Here is a 23183-nt window from a genome sequence, read left to right as displayed (position 1 = left end):
CAGCTCTTGCTTCTTCTGCCTGCACCTAATCCTTCCAGCCCCTTGACTTTGGAAGATGACTCTCCAGGTCTGACAAGCTAGCATCTATTATAAATAGATATAAACCTCTGAGGATAAAAGAGAAGAGCTTGACATTTCCTGGAATGATACAAACAACGCTAAACAAACAGAGCATTCCCCAAACAGACCATAAGCAGCTATTCCCATTACTGGGAGAAGATGCAGCACAACAGGAGTCGTGGTTTCACTCAACTCCTGAGCTGATCAAGAAACCTCAGCCACAGAGATACACAGTCATATGCTTAGCACTTTTTCGGTATTATGGCAGCATCGTGCTTATGAAATCAGACTTCCTAAAAGCAGAAACCTGACTATTTGGCAAAGACTTGAATTAGTTAAGCATTTATTGAACCTACAGAGGTTCAAACCTCTTTTGCCCCTCCTGAAAACATTACACACTTAAAGGTTAAAAAACCTCCTATAATATAATTTTATGCACAAGACAAGTATGGTTCCTAAATATTTCCCCAGTTTTTGTCTTTTTTAAATCACTGCAGTGTTTAGCAAGGTAAAGTGGCAGCTTTCTTTCAGAGGTGCTGGCCATTGGTGGCATGTCTAGAAGCCAAGATTTAAGTCATGGTGTGTGAGTTTGGGAGCCAATTGCTGAAAGCCTGCTCTCCCGCTCCTTCGTCCCCACAAATCTCTCCAAGCTTTATTACAGATGGAAAAAGTCAAGACTGCACCCTGGCTTTTGATATCTGATATCTCTGAAGTAGGCTGACAACAAAGTGCTCAATGTACCAAAACGGATGCCTTTATAAAAAGAGGCTATGCTGTTGTTTTTCCTTGACTCTCAATTCAGGTCCCACAGAAAAGAGGCTGGAAAAGCTGGCAGAAGAACACAGCTGTATGTGCGAATTTTCACCCAGCCACTTTCCTGTCAGAGATTTCCCTGCTTACTACATACAGGCAGCTCTGATTTGTAAAAGCCAACCAGCAAGTACGCATCAGAAGCATGAGCTCTTAATGCTATACATTTGGGGTTGAATGGCTCAAAGAAATCACTTCTTCCTTACTCTTCCTTACCTCTGAAATGAAAATAAGCCCAGCATTTCAAAACACCATCTCTGTTGTGGAGACAATGGAAGCCATGAAGGATTTACGGTGCACAAGCAGTGATGTCAGTCACTGTTGATGGTGACAAGCACCAATCTCTTCTGAACATTAAACTTGCTTATGAGTTCTCATATAACTGTAATAGCCAACTTTCACAAAGAATGCTCTCCTATATGGCTGGCAGCAAATGTCAGATTAACATGCAGGCGTGTTCCTTCCCAGATTTCCTGTGGTTCATAACACAACAAATATTAAGTGCAACCACTCGTCAGTGGTGGATGACTGCAAACACGAGTTAAAAGGAGAGAAGGACAAACAATCCTTATTATAACTTTGAGCCTTGGGCACCTACATGTTACTTGCAAGGCCCCATATATTCAGAAAGAAGTTTAAATTAAATTCTGCGGGCGTTAAGACTGAACTACAGCACTGTCAACAGCTAATTCTGTGCCAGCTTCTAATAAGAGAGTGGGGATTTTATTAAAAAGAATAATTGAGTTGAGGTATAAAGCTTTAATTTGGACTCGCTGAGGATTATCTGTTACTTACTAATGAACTTGATATTTGCATGCAACACAACTATTCCTAACTTACAACAACAGCATTTTTATGCTGTGTTACACCCCAAAACAGCTTGACAGTGTTAATTAACATGCTGCTTATTACACTGTTAAAGGAACTTTAGCAGCTCACATGAAATCGCAAAACAAAACTTCATCCTCCTGGTACCAAATCACTTCAGCAATTTGATGCATTCTGCCACAATACAGTTTGTTCTGTTTTCATGACAGTCATACAGCTTGGACATGAAAAGCAATTAATTAGTTTCACATTTTGTTCACATTTTCAAAGACTGTTTCAAGTGGGGTAATGTTGTATCTGTCCTACCTTGCACTGACTCAGCGCTAGAAACAGATGTCCGCATGGGAACATGCCCACAACACTCAGGCTGCCGACTGAGACTGGCTCAATCAGTCGCCGCCACTTCAGAAACAAACCTGAGATTTCTGGCTTTCAGTGACCTCCCTGCACAGAACCAAATCAATTCCTCCCAGTTATTGCTGTGTAACAAACGCCTTGTTAAAAATAACGGGAGACCAGCGCGATGCACAGACCCTTTTTGCCCACTATGACCTTGGGGTCAGCATCCCATTGCCGATCCTCCTCCCCTGCGGCCAGCTTGCTGGGGCACAGGGACTTGGTGCCCTACAGACCTCAGCAGGAGAAGAAGGCCCCTGTCCCACTGTCCTGTGCTGCTGATGGCCCTCAGGGCTCTGGAAACGCCTGCTGAGCCCAGCAGCCTGAGCACCTCTCAGGTGCAGCACAAAATGCATTCCCCAGCCCCAGCTCAGCGGGCACCAAGTGACCACAGATGAGGAAGATGGTGCTCCCCAACACCACTGCTCATCCCCAGGGCTTTGGCCAGCTTTGAAATCATTTTAATAAAATCTGATAGTGAGGGCACCTTGTCTCTGTGCTCGTTTATAAAACATTCTTTTAAAGAAAACCAGACTAAAGACTGAGCCTGAATGGCCTGCTTCTTTAAGGCTTTTTTTTTTTTTTTTTAATAAAAAGAAGTCATGGTAACCACAAAGGAACAGTTTAAAAATACATCCACACAGCCTCTTCGTACACACTTAACCAGGAAGAGCAATGCCCCAGAAAAAGGCGTACACCTGCTGCACCTCAAGGATCTGCTACGCTCTCCTGCGCTTTTAATCTCATGCCTGCCTGAGAGAGCAGGGATCAGCATAATCCCACTCTATCCTGCAAGTTTGTGAGCAGAAAGCTTCCAGGAATACTTCGAGCTAAAGATGACTTCAGGGTAACAGTAACAGGTGTAGAATAAAATCACCATTTTTGTTTAAACAAGAGTGAGACCATAATTATTTTTCAGATCTACTTTATCTGTCAAAAGAGTGATATGGTCCCAACTCGTAAAATTACACATTAAATCTCAAAGGCACGATCCTCTCTTGATATGTACGAACACATGCTACATAAAACAAGAAAATATATAAACATGGCTGTTTAAAAGCCATTTGGAAGCATAATAACCCAAAATATACATCACACTATCTTAACAAAATAATGTTTAATGATGACAGTTTAAGTTTGCAATTACATGACATTCTTGAGCAAAATATCACTTCTAGTTATGGCAAAAGATTTAAAACTGCAAAAACAACTGAAGCATTTATTCATTTATATGCCATTTCAAGATGAAAAACCCTGCCAAGGGCAACACTCTAGTAGTATAACACACATCTTTGTCTTTTTTCTTTTAAGGAGCACTAAAGGTAAAAGAAAAAAAATTAAAACAAGGAGATATCTACATCTACTGGCAATATCTAATGATCAATGAATCTGCCGCTACTGCAATAAATTTGCTTAAAACAAAGCTCTTCCTTTAATGGTTTTCATTTTTATTTTAATTTTTTTAAGCACAGCAGGCTCCTGATTCAAAGAGGGGATGACTGATGCTGGCTTACAATATGGCTCTGTAGTAAACTATGCCAGTATTACTATCAAATCACCCCTTATGAAACTCCCTTCCTACCCACCAAGCAATCAATTTAACAAAGATCTAAACAGCTTACGGTTTAAACATTCAAATAAATACCACTTTCCTTCTTCTCCTCTATGCTTATTTGAAGAATGGGAAATCACAAGTCACTGGAACAGACCCAGAAATTATTTTATCTATTTACTTTTATTGACAAGATTGCATATTGAATTTAAGTGAGTCAAGGAAAAGGAGCAATGGTTTCACACGTCCATGATACGTGAGAAATGAAGATGAGCACCAATTCCAAGGCACAACACTAGGTGTTACACCGGACTGCAGAAACTCACTCGCAGTCTAACAGAGCAAAAATGAAACATAATCTGTATGAAATCCCATATCAATTTTTGTTCACATAATAAAATATGTGATAAATCACACTACAGGACTTTATATAAAAGGAAACTGATGGCACAAAAAAGCCCATCATCTATCCAAAATAGACCCTACTTTCAGTTTGATAAACTCCAAAACAAATACATTGGAAAAAGTAGGGAAAAGGAGGTATTTACTGAGCAGACCCCTTTCTCCAATCTGGCCTCTCTCTTTTATTTGGAAGTAAAACCGTTCAATTACACTCCCATCACAAACAATGCAATCATGTAGATGGATTATTTACCCTAAAAACAACATGAAACTTCACCTCACAGCTGCTCCCCTGTTACAAGCGAGTTCAGCTTCCAGTCCATCGGGCACAGAATAGGATCCATGGATGCCCGCACAGACCACATCAGAAAAACTGATCAAATTGCATAGGACATAAACTTATTTATATTTTGGGATCATTTAATATCAGCTAAGACTTTAGAAAATACAATTCTGAAACTTTTAAAATCATCTCAGTCAATCTGTGTCAATGTATAGAAGAAGCCGTGAGGAATATGTCAAACTTGCTTTTTTTGACAGCAAAGGACAATAAGAAAGATTTTCTCTTCCTGATTTTTTACTCTTACCTCAGTACCTGCAGTGGCAGATTAATCTTTTGTTTCCCCCTGACCACAACGTGGACTGAAAAAAATCTTGTTTACCTATTACTAATTGGGAGAGCTTGTGCCACCCAAATCTCAATAATCATTCACAGTAATTGCATTTTCTATTCAAAATTAATACTTTTAATTCAAACTGATTTCCCTTGTCTAGAGGACAGGCAACTATAGTCAGCATTTTCCAACACTGGGAAAGAAAAGAACAACTCTTGTTAATGCTAATGAGCATTTGGCCATCATTCAAGGTATAGGATCATGAACCTAGCAAACATTCATATTCTTGAAATGCTCTGCTCTGCTCTGTTGTAGCAGTACGATAAAAGGAATATCCTAATATGAGAATGAACCAAATGAACGCCTTCCATGGTACTAGCCTACACACCAGTGATAGGTTGTTCCCATCTCTGAAGTCTCGGACCGCTGTTTGCTACTCTGAGCATTACTGTCTTTCTTATACCTTCCTTACTGATCTGACTTCACCTGTTGCCACATTTACTACTTAGGCTGTAAACATTTGGGAGGCAGAGAACCTACTTGTTATGTACTTGTAGACCACTTAGAATAATAATGTACTGATCCATGGCTGGGGTTCCCGTGAGATAATTCAATACTATTAGAGTGATCATCTCTTGGTTCACAATCCATCCATGCTCTCCAGGAAACATACTTCTAACTCTACAGCTTTCACATGATTCAGGCTAGCCAGCATGCAGCAAAAACATCTTCAGAGGCCCGCTTCTCTTCTTGAGGCTAATATGCTGAAACTATTGACTTCCACATTCCTCAAAGTTGTGACAATTCAATAGGAGGACATGCTAATACCAATTTTGAGTACAAAACCCAACAAAACCAATATAAAAAAGACAAGAAAATGGTTAATGGAATGCAGAAGACATAGATGAAGTTCATTTTCAGGATGAAAAGAAGAGCAAAACTAAGGATGGCAGAACCCGTCTCTGTATAATTGAGATTGTCCCATATTTTCTAATTGACAGAATCAGATAAACAGGAAATAGTATCTTAATAGAGTGGGGGAGAAAAAATACTCTAACTGGTTAAACAGGTATTATATGACTTCATAGCTTATTTTTACGTTATATTTAAAATATGTTAAGCCAATATGAAATCAGAGTCACTTAGGTTTTGGAGAGACCTTCAGAGAGAGGTCAGGTAGTCAAGCTTCTGGTTCTAAGCAAGTCTAGGAAGAACAAGGTGCTTGGGGAATCTCCAAGGATGGAGATTCCAGTCTCTTTGGCTCAATATTTTAATAGTATTGTTTTTTTCTTTTACAGAGTTAAAATCTCCCCTGCCTCAGCCTGTGTCCATTGCCTCTTGTCCTTCCACTGTGCACCTCTGAGATGAATTTGGCTGTGCTCTCTCCTACATCCTCCCATTAGGAAGTTGTAAACAGCACTAAGATCTTCCCTGAGCTTTCTCAGGATCCTCAATGTAGTAGTTTGTCTATAGCAAGGCTGCTATCTACCTGTGAATCTCCCTTTCTTCCTCTTTATCTCAGTTCTCTGAAGGCCAAAATATATGGGAAGCTTTACTCTCATTTTGCCTTTACCCTCTTTCTATGATACCTTTCTCTTCACTGCACAAGCCTTCACTTTACTGGCTATAACAGCAAAAAAATTATGTAATTGGAATGCATATCAACAGATAAATTGGTATCTTGCTATTTTATAAGCTCTATATAGTCAGCAAGTTTTGTATACTTTTAAACTAAAATACTCGATCCATTCAACTGACAAGATTTAAAATATGATGAGCTGTCCAAGACAGCAAAACACATTTCATTTTCACAAACTGTGATGTGCAAACACTGTTTCTTCTCACTCACAGGCTGTATTACTAGGACTTTATCAGCTAAGACTTTACCAAGATGCTCATGAACAGTATTTTCAAGTCATAAGGCATTTAAGTATTCAATGCCAAAGTAAAAAAGAATAAAATTAAATTTAAAGACGACTGCAATATTTAAAGTGAGTTACGCCTAATCCAAAAGATGGAAAGGTATGACATTTAAAGGATATCACAGACACAATTAAGAATTCTATTTCATAAACGATCCAGCATTTTAATGAAAAAAAGTTAATTCTCAATGGAATTTTAAAATGTAGATGAAGAAAAATTAACATGTAATTACACAGTGAAATTATCATAGCTTTATTTTAAAATCAAAGGAGGGGAACTTCCTGTATCATTCCTACCTCATGGCATCTTTTGTTAAGTTTATTTTGTACACTATTTTTATTTCAAGATGAGATTTCTTCTTTGCACAAGCATTATCACAAAATGTTAATCAGCCATGCCTGACAGAATTCCCTAGTGATCCGCAGCAAGTGCTGATGCTTTCACTAATACCCAGTCTTGAGCAACTTACTTTTGTTAGATTTCCCAGGATGGTGAGCATGCTTTAGCTTCAGCCTTCCATTTCCAGATCAGCTCTCCATGATTAACAGAGCTGAGGCTGCAGACAGACCTTAGTCTACACGTTGCAGTTGTATCAGCTATGGACATCCATTTTGTTCAGTATCTACAATTTGAGTGTTTCTCAGGCTCCAGGAAGGAGACCCATGTACTACCAGTTCTGATCTTAGTTAAAAATAGAATCATTTAAAATGAATTTTAACAGTTAACACATAAAGCGTAATTCAAGAATGGCACTGGATACTGAATTATGCAGTTTTACTACCTGGATGGACAAACCAAAAACATTCAAATTAATAGCTGTGATATCAATTATAAAAATAGCTCCTAAGAAGCTCCCTTGGCAAAGCAGCTGCAAAATGTCTTGAACTCATCTATCCTCAAAAATGAAATAACACAAAGAACAAAACAGTGACCATATCAGAGCTCTCAGCATCTGCCTTGTGAGGGGAAAACATGAAAAACAAGGAAAACCTTCAGCCTCCACTGACATCTGATCAAGCAACTTGGTTGTTTTTAAATGCAGAATGAATAGTTGCTGGGGTATAAATACTGGCCTTATTAAAAAACAAAAACCCACACAGCTGATACAGAATAAATCCTGAAAGCGTGCGTGCGTGTATTTGTATGTATGTGCCCAAAGACTTCTCAGAAGGATGTTGTCTGCCTCCTCATGAGTTTGATTTTGTTTATACTGGTGTTATCTCAGAAGAGGTCAGGCGGGTTTTGTTTGCCTTGCAGAAACCATTTTGCACTCCGGGACAGCGCTTACCTGCTGGGCCTGGTACCTCTGCTGGGCCTGCGACAGATACTGCGCCTGGGGCGGCAGGTGCTGCGGCTGCTGGTTGTAGTACGGTTGCTGGCCCTGCTGGCAGTAGCCGCTCACGCCTTGCTGACCATACTGAGGCGGTATCTGTTAGAAGAGACAAGCAGAGCAAATATGTGAGTCGAGACACAGGAGACATGAAGCCGAGCTCAGTTACATCTGTACTTTAACCAGGCTAGGCGCGATATCCTCAGCTGCAGCCCCGACCCACCCGTCTGCTTCTTGTACCCGAGAGTTAATGCAAGCCCTTAGATCCTCTTGCCTGAGCAAGAGGAGCAAGCCGGAGTGCTCTCTACACAGGTTCCCTTTTCAGGAAGGATTTCTAAGGAAAACTGTATCCTTCTGAACAACACGATCCCATAATGTCCTGTCTTAAAATACGGAGGCAGTTATTTTAATGTTTGTACTCCATAGGCACACCGCTGAGCCAAATCTACAGTGGAATCATTTTGGTACATCGACCCAAAAGCAGAACTGGATAGCACAACTCTAAAATAGACATTGGAAGAGAAATGCCATTCCAGAGCAATAAAACACTAGCTTTTGGTGATTTTTTTTTTTTGCACAAAACCCTCAGATTTCTAGATTTTGCGTATACATGTGTTTAACCTTTACACACACAAAAAATTAAGGTTCAGCAGGTTTTTGTCACTGTCAAGATCAATCTCTTTCTCCTATCCCAATAAGATAAATCTTTTTAGGCAAAACAAAAAGCACACAAAAGAGCACAACACAAAATAAACTGTTAGGAACTCCTATTAACAGACAAATCAGCACGTGTATCATACACTAAGAAAACTTCCCTGCACACTGAGAATTTAATTTATAACCACAATCAAGCCCATTACAATTTAACAGGCAAGTTTTTCTGTTACAGTTTAGGTGTTAAGCCTTGTATAAACAGACATTGCCATTTTCATTAGATATTTTTAAAAAATAGACTTTCAGTAAGCTCCTGATTTTGCATCTGTACTACCATTATTTTAGATACATGTTTTCTGCCCCTGACACTAGTATTTATAGCGTTTCAGGTCAACGATATATGAAATGTACGATTTCCCCCCATTGAGAATGGATCTCCCATTGGTCCTGCACATCTCTGCCCTAAGCAAACAGCTTGGATACCTGAGTGCATCTGAAATGCTTTGATCTCAAAATTGTTCCCACCAAGTCGCTGATACTCCGATAAATCTGTTTACTCAACATACAAACACATACCTGTTTTACCTACAGTTAGCTTATGATATTCACTCAACAATACAGTAATATTTACTAGGCAATAATCACAATATAAGTCAAATTTTAACATGTGTTTAGGTGTTTGGGGTTTTTCTGTTTTTGTTTTGTTTTGAAACCATCGCACCTTGATTTGTTACTATTACTTCTGCCAGGAGCTGGTAGTCCTAGTTCTTGCGAACTCCTCATGTCAACACTTCAGCCCCACGTCTGCACTTGCTCTCCTTGCTTGCACATTAGTTTCTCAATTTCCTCCATCACTGGCATTTTTGTGTGACCACACTAACTCTTTTTGACAAATACCCTCTTCCTCTGCTGATGTATAAGTGAGCCAGTCAGAATGCAAACTGAAAAGGGTTTCACCAGACAAACAGCCAGCTGGAGTGTGGGGCCTGACAGAGGACCATAAGGTGATTTGCTTGTCAGCTGCAAAGGTCACAGAGCCTGGACTGGTTCCTAGGAAATGTTGAGGAGAAACCTATGCTGCGGTCCATCTGGGTCCCACTAGTATTGAGAAGAAAACCAAAGAGATGCTGACAGCTCAATATGGACTACTAGAAAGAGGGTGAGAGAATCTCAGTGCCTGGTTGACATGATGATGACAAAACAAGAAGTCAAGAAAGCAAGAAGGAACTGGAGCACTTATTGAACAAAGATACTTGTATAGGAGGACTGAGCTCTCACCTCAATGTAGGATCCAGGCTGCTGGTACCAAAGAATCAAGAAAGTGGGCTTTGAAGCTGAAGAGAGGGGTTTAGAAGGTTCAAAAGCATGACACTGCTATTGCAAATGAAGACATGGAGATTCTGAGTTATCGAGTAAAGCTAGTCAGAAGAATCAAAGAATGAAGACAGGCACACAGACAGACAGATTGCAGACTGAACAGGGTGGTAACCAGTAAACCCAACAATGCATCACCTTCTACACAAAGAGTGAGAGTAGAAGAGAAACTGGATCACTGCAGCATCAAGCCTCAAACAGAAGCACTAACTGTAGCCCCATGAGAAATCCAATTAATGGAGGCAACTAGCAGGACACTATTTTGCATCATGCCAGGATACAAATACATAGGGAAGACAGCTGATGACAGAGTAATAGTATATACTACAGAGTTTAGAAATAAATTAAAACAGAAGTCCCCCTCACAAAGCAGTAGAGTTCCAAAAATGTGGACTTTGTTCCAAAACCCAAGAGTGAGTGCTGGGTCTGGCAGGTACGGCCGGACTGTGGTGACACTGACAGCAGCACACCGTGAGAGATCAGCAAAGGCAGGGCATAAAGTGGCAGTGGGAGACTGCAACTGCTTGCATGTAGACTGAGCAAGTGGAACACAACACAGGAAGCTCTAACAGCCAGCTAGGAGAAATAAAACCTGAGTGGCACCATCAAAGCTGGTTAACTACCACCACATGGAAAGCACAGAACCAATACTCGCCACCCATTAAGAAAGACTTGCAAAGGGACAACAGCGCGGCTCATAGCAGGTTTCCAGAAGCAAAAAGGCATCCTTCAATAAGCCAACACACCAAGTCCAAATGTAGAAAACAAAAAAGAATGTACACTCTGGCACTTGACATGTAATAAGGCAGGCCAGAAGGAATTGGAGAAACAGCTCGGAAGGCGAATCAAATGAGTAATGAATCATTGCTTCAAACACATCAGGAGCAGGAGGTCTGCCAGAAAGTCTGAAGTGCCAAGTGATGATCAAGGTATTAAAGGAGATTCAGAGAAAATTAGGACATCACAGAGAAACTTAATTAATTTTTTTTCTTCACTAGTGTGCACTGTGGAAAAATCTTGGGAGGTTCCCATGCTGGAGTCCTTCTTTGTGAGGGACTCAAAGAATGTGCCTGAATATGATGGAACTATTCATGGAACAAACTGACAAATGAACAGTACAAAATGCTCAAGACGATATATCCCAGAGGTCTAAACGAATTCAAGAATGAAATAGCTGAATTATGAATGATGGTATGTAACCTCTAACTCAGAGCTGCCTTGGTATGCGAGAACTGATTTTTTTTTTTTTTTAAAGAGAGATTTGAGGAATTTAAGACTAAAGGGTTGATGGCTGTACTGGATAAATGAGCACAAGCAAGAATGAGATGAGAATTACAAAACATCAACATAGCTTTTGGAAGGGAAAAATCCCACCTTGACTTCTTCGATTTATTAGGAAGGGTCAAACACAAAGGTTCCGAGAAATGCTACAAAAATCCAAGACATAGAACAGTGTCCTTGCAAGGAGTACAATAAGCTAGAACCCTTCAAGTCTGGAAAAGACAACGGGAAATGAGAATATGATAGAAAGCTAACAATCATCATATTCAATGCAACAGCCAGAAGGTTGTTAGAAGCTGGTAGAAGTAAATTTCACAACAAGACACAGGCAGAGTCTCTAGTCAGAGGTAGCAGGCATTTGAAACTCCTTGCCAAACAGTGTTTTGAAAACTGAAAGTTCATGTGGGCTCAAGCAAAGACTGGACAATTTCAGAGAAGATATATCCTCTGAGGGTTACCAAATATACAGAGCCACATCTGGCTCAGAAAGTCTCTGAGCTGAAAACAGCTGGAGGGTTGAAGAGCACTGGGGGAAGTATCATATGCTTGCTTTGCTCTGACTCTTCTCCAGGCATCCAATTAGAGCTTCTGCTGGAGATGGGATACGGGGCTACATGAAACCTTCATCTGACCCAGTGCGGCCATCCCTGTGTTCTAATCGTCTCTTTGCAATACGCGTTTGTCTCCCTGGAGAAAGCAAGGGAGCTTTGGCCTGCAAGGTACCTCGGTAACAAATTAAGTAACCTGAAGAGGCAATAACGCCTTTATTGCCAGAAGCTGGGAGATTGCTCCAAGTCTTTAAACATTACCCCTGCTTCCAGACAGTGGTGTGAAAGAGGGTACTGGGCTCTTCTGACCTTATGTTTCAGTTATTTACGTCAGAATTTTCCTCCATGTTCTCTCAACCCAAGCTGTTTAGAGAGAAAAACAAGAAAAAAGCACAAACAAGACAACCCCCCCAGTAATCCTGACATTACATGTACTTTTAGATGTTATACATACAGTGCAGCGACCCATCACAGCTGCCTTAGTAGAAGGCTCAGGATAATTTCTGTGGCTATTTAAATAAATAACAAACAACAACATGCAAATTAATCCTCCTGCTTTACTGATGTGGATCACAAGATACCGCTTATGGACAAATGTTTATTAAACAGCATATAAAAAAGCTTAATTAAAATCTCCCCAGAACAAAACAAATCTGAAGCCAATTACTTACAATGCCTGGAGTGAATGACCCAAGCATCATCTTTCTTCTTAAGGTAATTGTTCCCTCCCTTTCTCCCTTCCACCCACGCTCCTTGTGGCCTACACAACACAGGTAACCAGCGTTTGGGAAACTTCAGCATGCCTGTGGTAGCACATACGTTCTTGGGACAGTACAGCAAGAACAGATCCCAGTTTGAATCTATTTCTACGCAAGCACAGCAGCCGTAATAATTGCTTTGGCTCCTATCTGACTTGCACAGTACCAACAGCATTATTTGAGGAGAAGTATGACTGACCATCAGTGATTAAGCCACTCTGACTGCAAAGAAAGAAAGGAGGAGAATAAAAGAGGAACAAAATTGGCAGCCAGAATGAAGAGGTGGGAGAAATCCAATTAAACCCATAACTTAGCCCATTATCTTTAATTCTTGCTTGAACAAGGGGTCTTGCGGCAGACATTCTTTGTCCAGGTAATACCTTGATAGTAATGGAAGTTTTAAGCAATTTTTTGCATGCATAATCCATAACTGATGTCAAAGGAGAAGGATGATTAGACAGCATTACAGTCATTATAATAATTTTTAAAAATTAAAATGCAACAGAATTAGTGTGATAGCACAGGTACACTAATAATAACAGCGGTACACAGCTACTACACTCCTTAATCATCCTAATGGCTAGATCCAGTCAATAATGGAAGAAACTTTACATGTCCTCTAACACAAAAAGCTCTGCCAAGCCACTTTGGGAGCCACCTGAACATCTCAGTCACCATGAGATGCTCACAGCAAGGAAAGGGTCCTGGCAACACTGGCTGGCCATTGCTTCTGCATGCAGTCTATTCAGTGCCCCAAAACGTGGACAGATCCTGCATAAGTTCACTAGCAGGCAGCAGCACAGTTCAGAAGTTTGAACCATACTGTCATAACACAAAAATCCAAAAAAGGGGGTGTGTTTGGCCTGATTCGCATTAAGCCACATTTCCAGAAAGATAACTCCAATGGCAGGGCTGACAGTCAGAGGGAAGGGTGACACTACTTGATGCAATGACCTACTTTGCTGAGAAACAGGGAAATAGATCCAAACATTGTGAAATAAGTACTGTTTTCAGAAAAGTAATCATCAGTAACATTCCACTTTCCTAGCAACTATAACACTGTAATTACATAGAAATTAAAATACAAAATGTATAGCGATTGGAATTCCCCGCGGGGAAAAAAACACCTGGTAGTTCACTCGAGAAGTTAAAACAGTACATTCTTGCAGTCAGCAAATGCTCTATCCAAATTTAATCCTAATTATTTTAATTTTGCAGGGGTGACTTCAGTATTAACTGTAAAGAAAGTTGTCACACAGTTCCCATCAAACCTTCAAAAATCACCAGTTTTATGTGAAATATTTACTCCTTCAATCTTACACTTCCAAAGCCATAACTCCACCAAAACAGAAGTCTTTTCCCCGCACATTCAAATCATGCATTTCTCCATACACTTGATTAGAAAATTTTATGGGAAAGTTATCACTCTTTCACTTATAAAAATTCAGCTCATATCTGGAACTTTCAAGTTCACAAAAGCACAGGTCTTCAGCAGTACCTTTAGCTGCAGTACAGTAAGAGGAAAGCGTAGCATGCTTGCAGCACAGGAAAATCCTTCAGCATACATGCAGTGGCAATAGAGATTGTTATCGTGATTTGAGAAAGGGGACCATGGTATGCTAACTATGTCGAACCCCAGCGTGCTTGTGCACATACAGTCCTAACGAAGGCTACAAATCCTTCTCAAAATGGCAAAAAAATCTAAAAGGAAATCAAGTAAAAGCTCTGTGTTAGTGCCAAGACTATTAATCAGAAGTAAATCAGAAATCCTGATGCCAAGGCATCTTATTCGTACATTCTATAAATTCTATTACTACTTATCACTTACATCTTTGACCTTTTGACAATACACTGGTCACAACGTTCACTTATGTTACTGTCTTTCCTAGACTGCTTGCCTTTACAATGAAGTGTGAACTTCAAAATCTTATTAAGAGCCTTTAAAATACTAACATTGGGCTTAATGTTGGCCTACCCTGACCCAGGGCCACAAAGCAACGAGGTAGGAGGCATGTTTCTATGCCGCAGCACAACAATCCTGATTCCAGAACGTGCGAGGGAGCAGATTTTGCAGAGTCATTAAATGCACGTCTATGTTGAAGACTGCAGTGCAGTACACCCATCTGCAAACTAGCTCAGATACTGGAAGAAGCCTACACCAAAAGCCATGCTAGGCTAATTTGCCTTCCTCTGTAGAAGGGTGAACTAGGTCACGCGTAGTTCCACGCTCTTGTAGACAGGATGCTTCTTGTACACAAGCCAGTTCATTTAAAAAGGTAGCTCAAGTATCTTCACAATACGCTGCAGTCTGCAATGCAGTCATCGCCTGTACTACTGTAATGTGCAGGACCGAAAGGACAGGACTTCAAACACATGTCTACAGACCCCATTTCCTCAAAGGGTGCACAGCGGCATGATTACACTACCTGTCAGAGCAATGTATACGGCATCAAATATGTACCTGTCACGAGGTGCTCTCTATATACTGCCTTTTACTGTAGCTTAAATCAAAGCAACGTGAGCTAACCCATTATTAGTACAGGCAATTTTCCTCTCTTTCAAAAAAAAGAGAAACTATAAAAAAATAGAATGTAAAAAACTACTAAGATTACATGATTAAAAAACTCTCCAGTCAGAAAATATAGATGTTAAGGTTCCAAAAGTAACATTAACTGAGCCATGTTGCACATATATAGCACCTTCTATTTCTGATTTATGTTGTCAAAGGCATTTCATAAAATATAGAGGATGTGAAATGTGGCTCAGTTAATGTGCCTGCTAGAATCTTATCATTTATGTTTTCTGACTTCTTAGCTATGCAGCCTTCACATCTTATTAACATAGTTTTTTGCATAGACTGTAGTATGGAATAGTACTTATGTTTTATGTATTGACATATTTTTGATGTACTGAGATTTTGAATAAGTTTGCTATTCTTCATGATAAGAGCCAAATAAATAAAGACTACCACCACAAAATAGTCAATCATTTATAAGGAAAAGCAATATCTCTCCTTCCAAAAAAGAACACTTTGATTCCCTTGTCAGAAATTGATGAAAACTACCTCTGCTGTAAATGCTAAATCTATGCCAATATCACAACCACCTCCTACTCCCACCTTCCCCTAAAAGCAGCAAACAAACAAACAAAAAAAAAATTTGCATGTTTTAGATGAACTAAAATTAGTTTCAAGGGAGAGGTAAACAGCTGAGTCTAAAACAATAGGAAGAAATTTTTCCCACACAAGAGCCTGATATTGCTGATTTGTACATTGCATTACAGTTTGTACTAATGCAACATTCAGTCCTTTTTGTAAAGGAAGGGATGAAAATAAGATAATTTCTAGCAACAGAATTCCATACTGCCATATCCATCCCCTCAGACCAATACCATGAAGAATATTGAAACTTTGCATTTATTTTTTTTTGGAAGAGCTATTTTGAAATATTGTATTAAAAATAGAGAGAAATCACAGTGCCTATATATACACACACACTTAAGTGAGTCACATATCTATTCTTATCCTCTGCCTTCCTCTTTTTCCTTTTTCTTTTTTATTTTTTTTTAACAATCAAAACAATTAAAAGGGATCATGTTATCTGCTTAAGTACTTGATTTTCATTTTTCAAACCAATTTAAAAAAAGCACATCACAACTGCCACAAACAATGCCAGCTCTTCCTGATTCCTATGGTGTCCCCAATGGTTGGTGCTTCATTAAAAAGCATACAAGACGTCTCATCCCTCACAGCATTAATAGCATGAAACCCACCAATGAAACAACAGCCATCAACTGAAGAAAAAAGCAAAAGCTTGTATTTAACCTGACTTTTAATCATTTAAAAATAATTTATTAAAGGGAACTTATTGTGCATCTACAAATAGATTATAAAACAATCTTAGGACCCCAAATCTTGTATATACCGTTTATTCTCCAGGAAACAGAGTGCCAACAGCTCTGACCACTATTTCTCATATGATGGTTAAAGAAATTGATTTAAAAATACACATGCAAACATTTTTCTTCAGACAAGCTTTGCAGTGCCATTCAAACCTTCTAAAGCAAGGACCACAAATGAGAGGTATGGGTTGAATCTGAATAGCAGGTAATCTAACTGCATGAGTAATGCTCCATTTTTATGTATGTATACACAGAAAGATTCGCAACACTTAAGTACTGGAGACTCAAAAATCCCTTTCACTCTACATTTCTTCTGGCATACGATCTTGGTAGCTGGAAGAAATGCAAATATTATTTAATTGCAGTAGCGAGAAAAGGAAAAATGCACACACACCCCGTTTATCATTGCTTATCCAGTATCTTGCACATCTTTGAGTTTTATTCCTTTCTTCCAGTCTCTTTGACGGCAAAAGGTGAATTCTTTCTAATTCATTCATACGCTTTCCCAAAGATATCAATCTTGATGAATACTGTCCTTACTATATCTAAGTTCAATGGCTTTCAGAGCTAAATCACCTGGGATCGTTTACAGAGCCCTTCACTATACCTCTTAAAAACAGCAAGAGAAGAACATAAAATATTTTCTACGGGGAATGGTGCTGCGTAATCTCCAGCAGCCCATGCCCTTCTTCTCTTCCTACCCAAGCTCCCTGAGTTTCACTAGACTGTGGAGTTCCAGAGACCTTCACAACGCATGCACTCTCTCTCTTCTGGCTGTTTATCTTCTACTTTATTACTTACTCCTCTTTCCACATCCCCACTGCACCCCTGACTTGAGTACACCTGTGGTGACGGATGTGTTTGCTTATGCGTTCTAGCACCTCACTTTTGATGTTACAGAACTGCCGTTGCCACTCTTCCATCCCCTTGGGGCTCCAAGACCCTTGAGAAATACGGTGAACACAAAGGAAAAAACAACAGACCCCTTGTGGGAAATTAGCATGCCGGGGTGCCTCTCTCAAATGCCTGCACATGGACGCATGCAGCATGTGAAGTAAAAGTGGTAAGTTAGAGATCTGGGTGCAGCTGCAGAGCTATGATCTTGTTGGGATCATGGAGACATGGGAGCATGGCTCCCGCAGCTGGAGTGCTGCAATGGAGGGGTACAGCTTTTAAGGAAAGACGGGCTAGGAAGATGAGGAAAAGGAGTGGTCCTTTATATGCAAGAACAGCTAGCATGCATGGAGCTCTACCTGGGGACACATCATGAGGGGTAAAGACTGAAGATCAGACCAGTATGGGCAGCAATGGGCGGACATCTGCTATAGGACACCTGGAAGACACACAGCTAGAAGCAGTCCCATGTTCAGAAGCCCCAGTCCTCATTGGGGGGGGGGGGGGGGGCTTCAAAAACCCCAGCATCTGCTGGAGGGACAGTACAGCAGGGCATAAACAATCCAGGAGGTTCCTGTACAGCATCGATGACAATGTCCAGACAACAAGGAGGGGTGCTCAGCTAGACCTCATCCTCACAATTAAGGAGGGGCTCGGTGATGTGAAGGTTGAAGGCAGCCTTACAATAGTCATGAGACAGTGGATTTCAAGATCCTGAGAAGAAAAAGGAGGGCAAAAAAAATAAGATCACAGCCCTGGACTTCAGGAGAGCTGACTTTGGTCTCCTGAAGAATCTGCTTGGAAGAGTCCTGTTTGTGGAAGTGAAGAGGGGCCCAAGAAACCTGGCTGACAAAGTTCAACAAGAAGGAAGTGTAAAACCCCACACCTGGGGAGGAATAGCCTCGGGCATCGGTAAACACTGGAGGCCAGTCAGGTGGAAAGCAGCTTTGCAGAAAAGGATCTGGGGCTCCTGGTGGACAACAAGTTGAATATGAGCCATTTATGTGCCCCTGGGCAAAAACAGTGAATGCACTCCCAGGCTGCATTAGGAGTGCTGCCCGCGGGTCAAGGAAGGTCATCCATCTGCTCATCACTGCTGAGGCCAAACCACTTTTGGGCTCCTCAGTACAAGAGAGAGTTACCAGAGAGAGCCCGGCAAAGGGCTGCAAAAATATTTAAGGGACTGGAGCACCTGTCCTATGAGGAAAGGCTGAGAGCTGGGACTGTTCAGCCTAGAGAACAGGGGAATCTCCAGGTATATAAATACCCGAAGGTAAGGGGCAAAGAAGCCAGAGCCAGGCTCTTTTCAGTGGTGCCCAGTGCCAGGACAAGAGGCAGTGGGCACAAATAAATACAGGAGGTTCTGCCATTAGGAAACACCTTTTTACTGCACTGGAGCAGGCTGCCCAGAAAGGTAGCGAGCCTCCGTCCTCTGAGATACTCAAAAGCCACCAGAACACTGTCCTGAGCAACCTGCTCTGAGTGACCCTGCAGGGCAGTTTGACCAGAGATCCCCTCCAATCTCAACTTTTCCAAGATTCTGTGATTTAATAATGTCAAGCTGCTCTAAACATACCTCAGTTTAGAGTCTTTGTGCAAAGTTACCAGGCAGGGGACACATCCAGTTTCTGTTGATCTCTGACCAGATCTCCACGTTTGGGTTAGCTCTGCCTCCTGGGCCAGGCTCTGAACCAGCACAGCAGTAGGTTGGTGTTATGCAAGCAAATCATTGCCAGTTCTAGTGCTTCATTTTTCTAAGGGATATCACACTTCTAATCACAAAAAACTTGCTATGTACATGCACTAGGAGAGCAGATTTACAGCTCTTTGTGTTCTCATTATGGATTTCAAACCCCAAATAGTGTCCACAGCACAAAAGGTCAACACAAAAGGAACAGGCATAACCTCTCACAGCTATCATCTAGTTTCAGCAATTTCTGTGACAAATTTAGTCATTTGTACAGTCCAAACTCTGCTAGTTTCTTCTGCTAAAGCAAGATCAAAATCACACTTTTTATCTGGACACTAAAAATTCCCCACAGCAAGGAATTCTGAGGCAAACAGAACGATCGGGTGAACCAACTGGAAAAGAGAATTTGATTACGTCTCCACCAGCCCAGCGTAACTCTGTGCTGGATGATAATAAATTAACTGCCTGAGATCCAGATCCCATTCCCATGGTACAACACTAACATTCCAATCAAAAAAAAAAGAAAAAAAAAAAAAAAAAAAAAAGCAGCTCCTATCCCAAACTCTTCATCTTTAGAAAAACATCAGCAATTTAAAAAAAAAAAAAAAAAAAAAAAAAGGAGAATATCTAAGTTTTCTCTCTACTGGCTTTTCTCTCCCTTTCTCTATTTGGAACAGGAAAAAAAGTCAGCCTCTTAAATAAGATCACTTACATAATCGGCCAAACACTACATATAACAACGATAATACAGTTATGACTTCAAATATTGCTGCAAGTACTTTTAAGAAATTTTCCAAGCCCCTCCCTATACTCACAGAGTTTAGATATTTGAATTATTCCACTTCTCTTATTTAATTTGACCTATTACTTAGCACTGGAAAACATCAAAAGATCCCTGACAGAAACATCAAAGACATCAATCTTATAAATTCATAGTTGAAACCATATAGCACATAATAATTCCTTAAATAATTACATTTTTATTATACTCAGGCTAAGATGATTATTGTAAATTATTCTTCATATTGGTTACCACAAGTAAGTCTTAGAAACATCTACTAAATATAAGTATCTGAATACTGATAATGCAATTCATGTAACATTATCCTCAAAACAGAACAGAAAAACAAGCAAGCCACTTTATAGTTATAACATCACTCACTGAAAATGACCTGTCCTGATTAATTTAAAATAGCCCACTTAAAAACTTATGTAGAATCAAAGATCAAGTTCATTCAGCCAGTCTACCACCCTAATAATTTTGTTGTTGTTGTTGTTAAATTAACCCCAACTCAAATATTGTGCTTCATCTGACAATCTTTATTCCTACTATTCTTTCAAGAATTTCCACTGTATCTATGCATGCTCCTTCCCTTTCTTAGAAGCTTAAAACCCCAACAAGTCTGGTCATTTCAGGCTACTATCTGAATATCTTTTTTTTAAAAAAAAAAAAGAATTGACAAAACAAATTCTTACACTCAGTAAAATGCTTCCTTCTCATTTATGTCCAGACTGAAGTCATATCTATCTGTATGCAAAATTAACACACAAGTGTATAATTGTAGTTTTATGCTCAAGTGCCCCAATTATGCACTTTAAAACACTTAAAAGGATCTATCAGGAGCATTCAATACTTCCAAACTGTAAAGTCTGTAAGAGTGTCTTCTGTCAAAACAGCTGCATTAAGGGGAAATCTTTCAGTTAAAAACAAAGAAACCAAATCAACTTCGGCTTTTTACTCAAAGACATCCAGATTGTAAGGAACGGTGGGAGCTGTCTGGCTCGGTGTATTTCACCAGAAGTAACAGTCAAGCAGGAAACAGAGCAGTTCATCTTACTTTCGTATAATAAAGGTGTCCCAGGTAGCCTTTGTTCTTATAATGCTAAATAAGAAAGGCACCCAGACTTAAGCTTGTTCAGAAGGTGATTAAGGATGTCTGCGCTATGCAAGTGAGGACCCTACACCTTCCTCATTTCACTCCCAAAATAATCCTAACTCCTCCCCCACCCCACAGTCTCTGAATATTCAGTCCTCTGCATTCTCACTTCTCATTACAGAATACTGCTAAGAATCTCCCTTTTCCAAAAAAGCTGCATGAGGAGACTGTCAGTATTTTTTTTGTTACATAAATGTATTTCTACACGTGTGGTAAAGGAGGGAAATCTATGTTCACTCATCTGAATTTGCACTGAAATGCACTGCAAGCGCTCACATGATGTGCTACGCTTTTTCTCCCAGTTTAGTCATAAAAATGTAGTTTCTTTCGTTGTTTAGTTTATTAGAACAATTCTAGTTTTTTTGTTGCCTTTTTTTTTTTTTTGCTTTTAAACAAATTCACATGGAGATAGAGGAAGATAAGGACGACAACATTATTTAGTTGTTTCCTGTGACAAACCCATTATCAAGATCTTAGTAAGAAAGAGGTGGGAAAATTAGAAATGGGAAGAATTGTAAGCATAACAATCTAGACAATTCATTGCATTAAAGAGCAGCATACAAAGAGAAGTGCTTCAGGCTGATTCAAGGACGAATATGGAGTTATGCCATGCAGCAAACACTTTCCTCAATGAAAACAAGAAAACATACATGGTAACCTACAATGAAAAAATGCAATGCTCTGTGCAAATCATTCAAGAGGGGCACGTAGTCATTTCTTGTCGACCACCAAGGAGCTGGGGAGAGCCTATTCAGAGGCAGGTCCTCCAAGAGACAGCAAGCACCCGTGAAAATAGCAGTTGCTGTTGCAGTACTTCAGACGGCCAACAGAGCGCTAAGGTCTTCCAATGGTGTTGGAAAAAGCTCATGTTCCCAGGAGGGAGCCATTCTAAGCTATAGCCCAGGAAACAGGTCGGTGTGAAATGCCCCTGAGCTCCTCACCCACCCCCCAGAGTGGGTTCCTGCCCCGGGAATGCCCAGTGCCCACCTCTGTGCCCTGGGTCTGGGGAAGGAGGGTGTCTCCTGACAGCGGGCACCACAAAAAGCAGGACTCTCTTCTGGGAAGACTGCAGGATACGTGCAGTGGGGACTGCTCCCCTTTTGTGTAGGGCTTCAGAGGCTAAAGCACGGAGACACCTGGTCTACAGCACCATGCCAATCTCGCTGCAGCTCCAGAGGCCCTGCCGCCTTCCCTCTTCTCCCAGCCTGCCAGCCCCCCATGGCTGGTCCCAGAATTTGTCTGATCCTCTACCAAGCCTTTCTACCGCACTGAAATAGCAGAAAGGTAACCAACAGCCTCCTGCTGGCTTAGTGCACAGGAGCAACTCCAACGTAGTCAGATGAGCCCACAGGCAACAAAAGGCAAGTGGCACTGCAGCTAACAAGTCGGGTTGGCTTTGGCAGCTACTGAACTGCAGGGTCCTTGATTTTGATTTTTTCTGGGCTCTCCTCATCCTGTGAATTCAAATCCACCACTTCCACTTCGCTAAAAAGCACAGCATACACAAGCTAACAGCTCCTCAGAGGAGTGATACAGGTGTCACAAGAACACTGCAAGCCCAAAGCGAAGCTACAAGAGAAACCTTTCTCCTTGGCTTTTAGGGAGGACATTGGCTTTTCAGGCCTCCTCAGCTCAGTCACTGACACCCAACCATAAAACGTAACCCATTTTATGCAGCAAAGCAGTCACTGCAGCTCTCACCACGGATGGCACCCAAGGGGAGGGACACACACACATACGTAACTCTTTCCTCTCATGCCTTGCAGGAAGCAGAAACAAACAATTAATGCATTCCAGGGGCATTTGTATAAGGAAAATAAAGTTGATTTTTTTTTTTTTTTTAATGCAAATGGACAATATCTGTTTTGGTTAGGTTTTGAATATTATTAGGTCAATGATCACTGTTGTACGTTGGTAGTTTGATGCTGAAGTCTCCCATTTGGCTTGGCAAGTCTTCCTCTTACTGGCAACAATACCACTCAGGAACGAGCTTCTAAGTTTAAATTAAGCTCCTGATTTTGCCATTGCATACCTATTTAAAATATTTCAAACAGCAAGCCAATATTTCTCAGCAGCTGTATATACCCTTCAGAGCAGAGAATTCACATGTCCCAAACCATAAGAAGCAAGCTGCATTTTAATTTTAAAAGCAGATATTTTTACTACTTAGCTGTCTCTGAAGTACAAAAATCTGTTTTTTTTTTTTTTTTTTTTTTTTTTTTTTTTTTTTTT

The 23183-nt window shown here is 40.5% G+C and overlaps 1 protein-coding gene across 3 annotated transcripts in view; it reads right to left on the bottom strand.

Annotated features, from left to right (window-relative positions):
- ARID1B (AT-rich interaction domain 1B) overlaps window positions 1-23183 on the bottom strand; it is a 323165-nt gene that overhangs the window by 235330 nt on the left and 64652 nt on the right. For all 3 annotated transcript variants that reach the window (XM_035322604.1, XM_035322603.1, XM_035322602.1), the window contains exon 3: window positions 7874-8014. In XM_035322604.1, coding sequence (XP_035178495.1) covers window positions 7874-8014 — 141 coding nt within the window. The remainder of the gene's footprint in view (window positions 1-7873; window positions 8015-23183) is intronic.

Source organism: Oxyura jamaicensis, chromosome 3 (genome assembly GCF_011077185.1).
Source record: "Oxyura jamaicensis isolate SHBP4307 breed ruddy duck chromosome 3, BPBGC_Ojam_1.0, whole genome shotgun sequence".
NCBI lineage: Eukaryota > Metazoa > Chordata > Aves > Anseriformes > Anatidae > Oxyura > Oxyura jamaicensis.
This window is presented reverse-complemented; position numbering and strand designations above follow the sequence as displayed.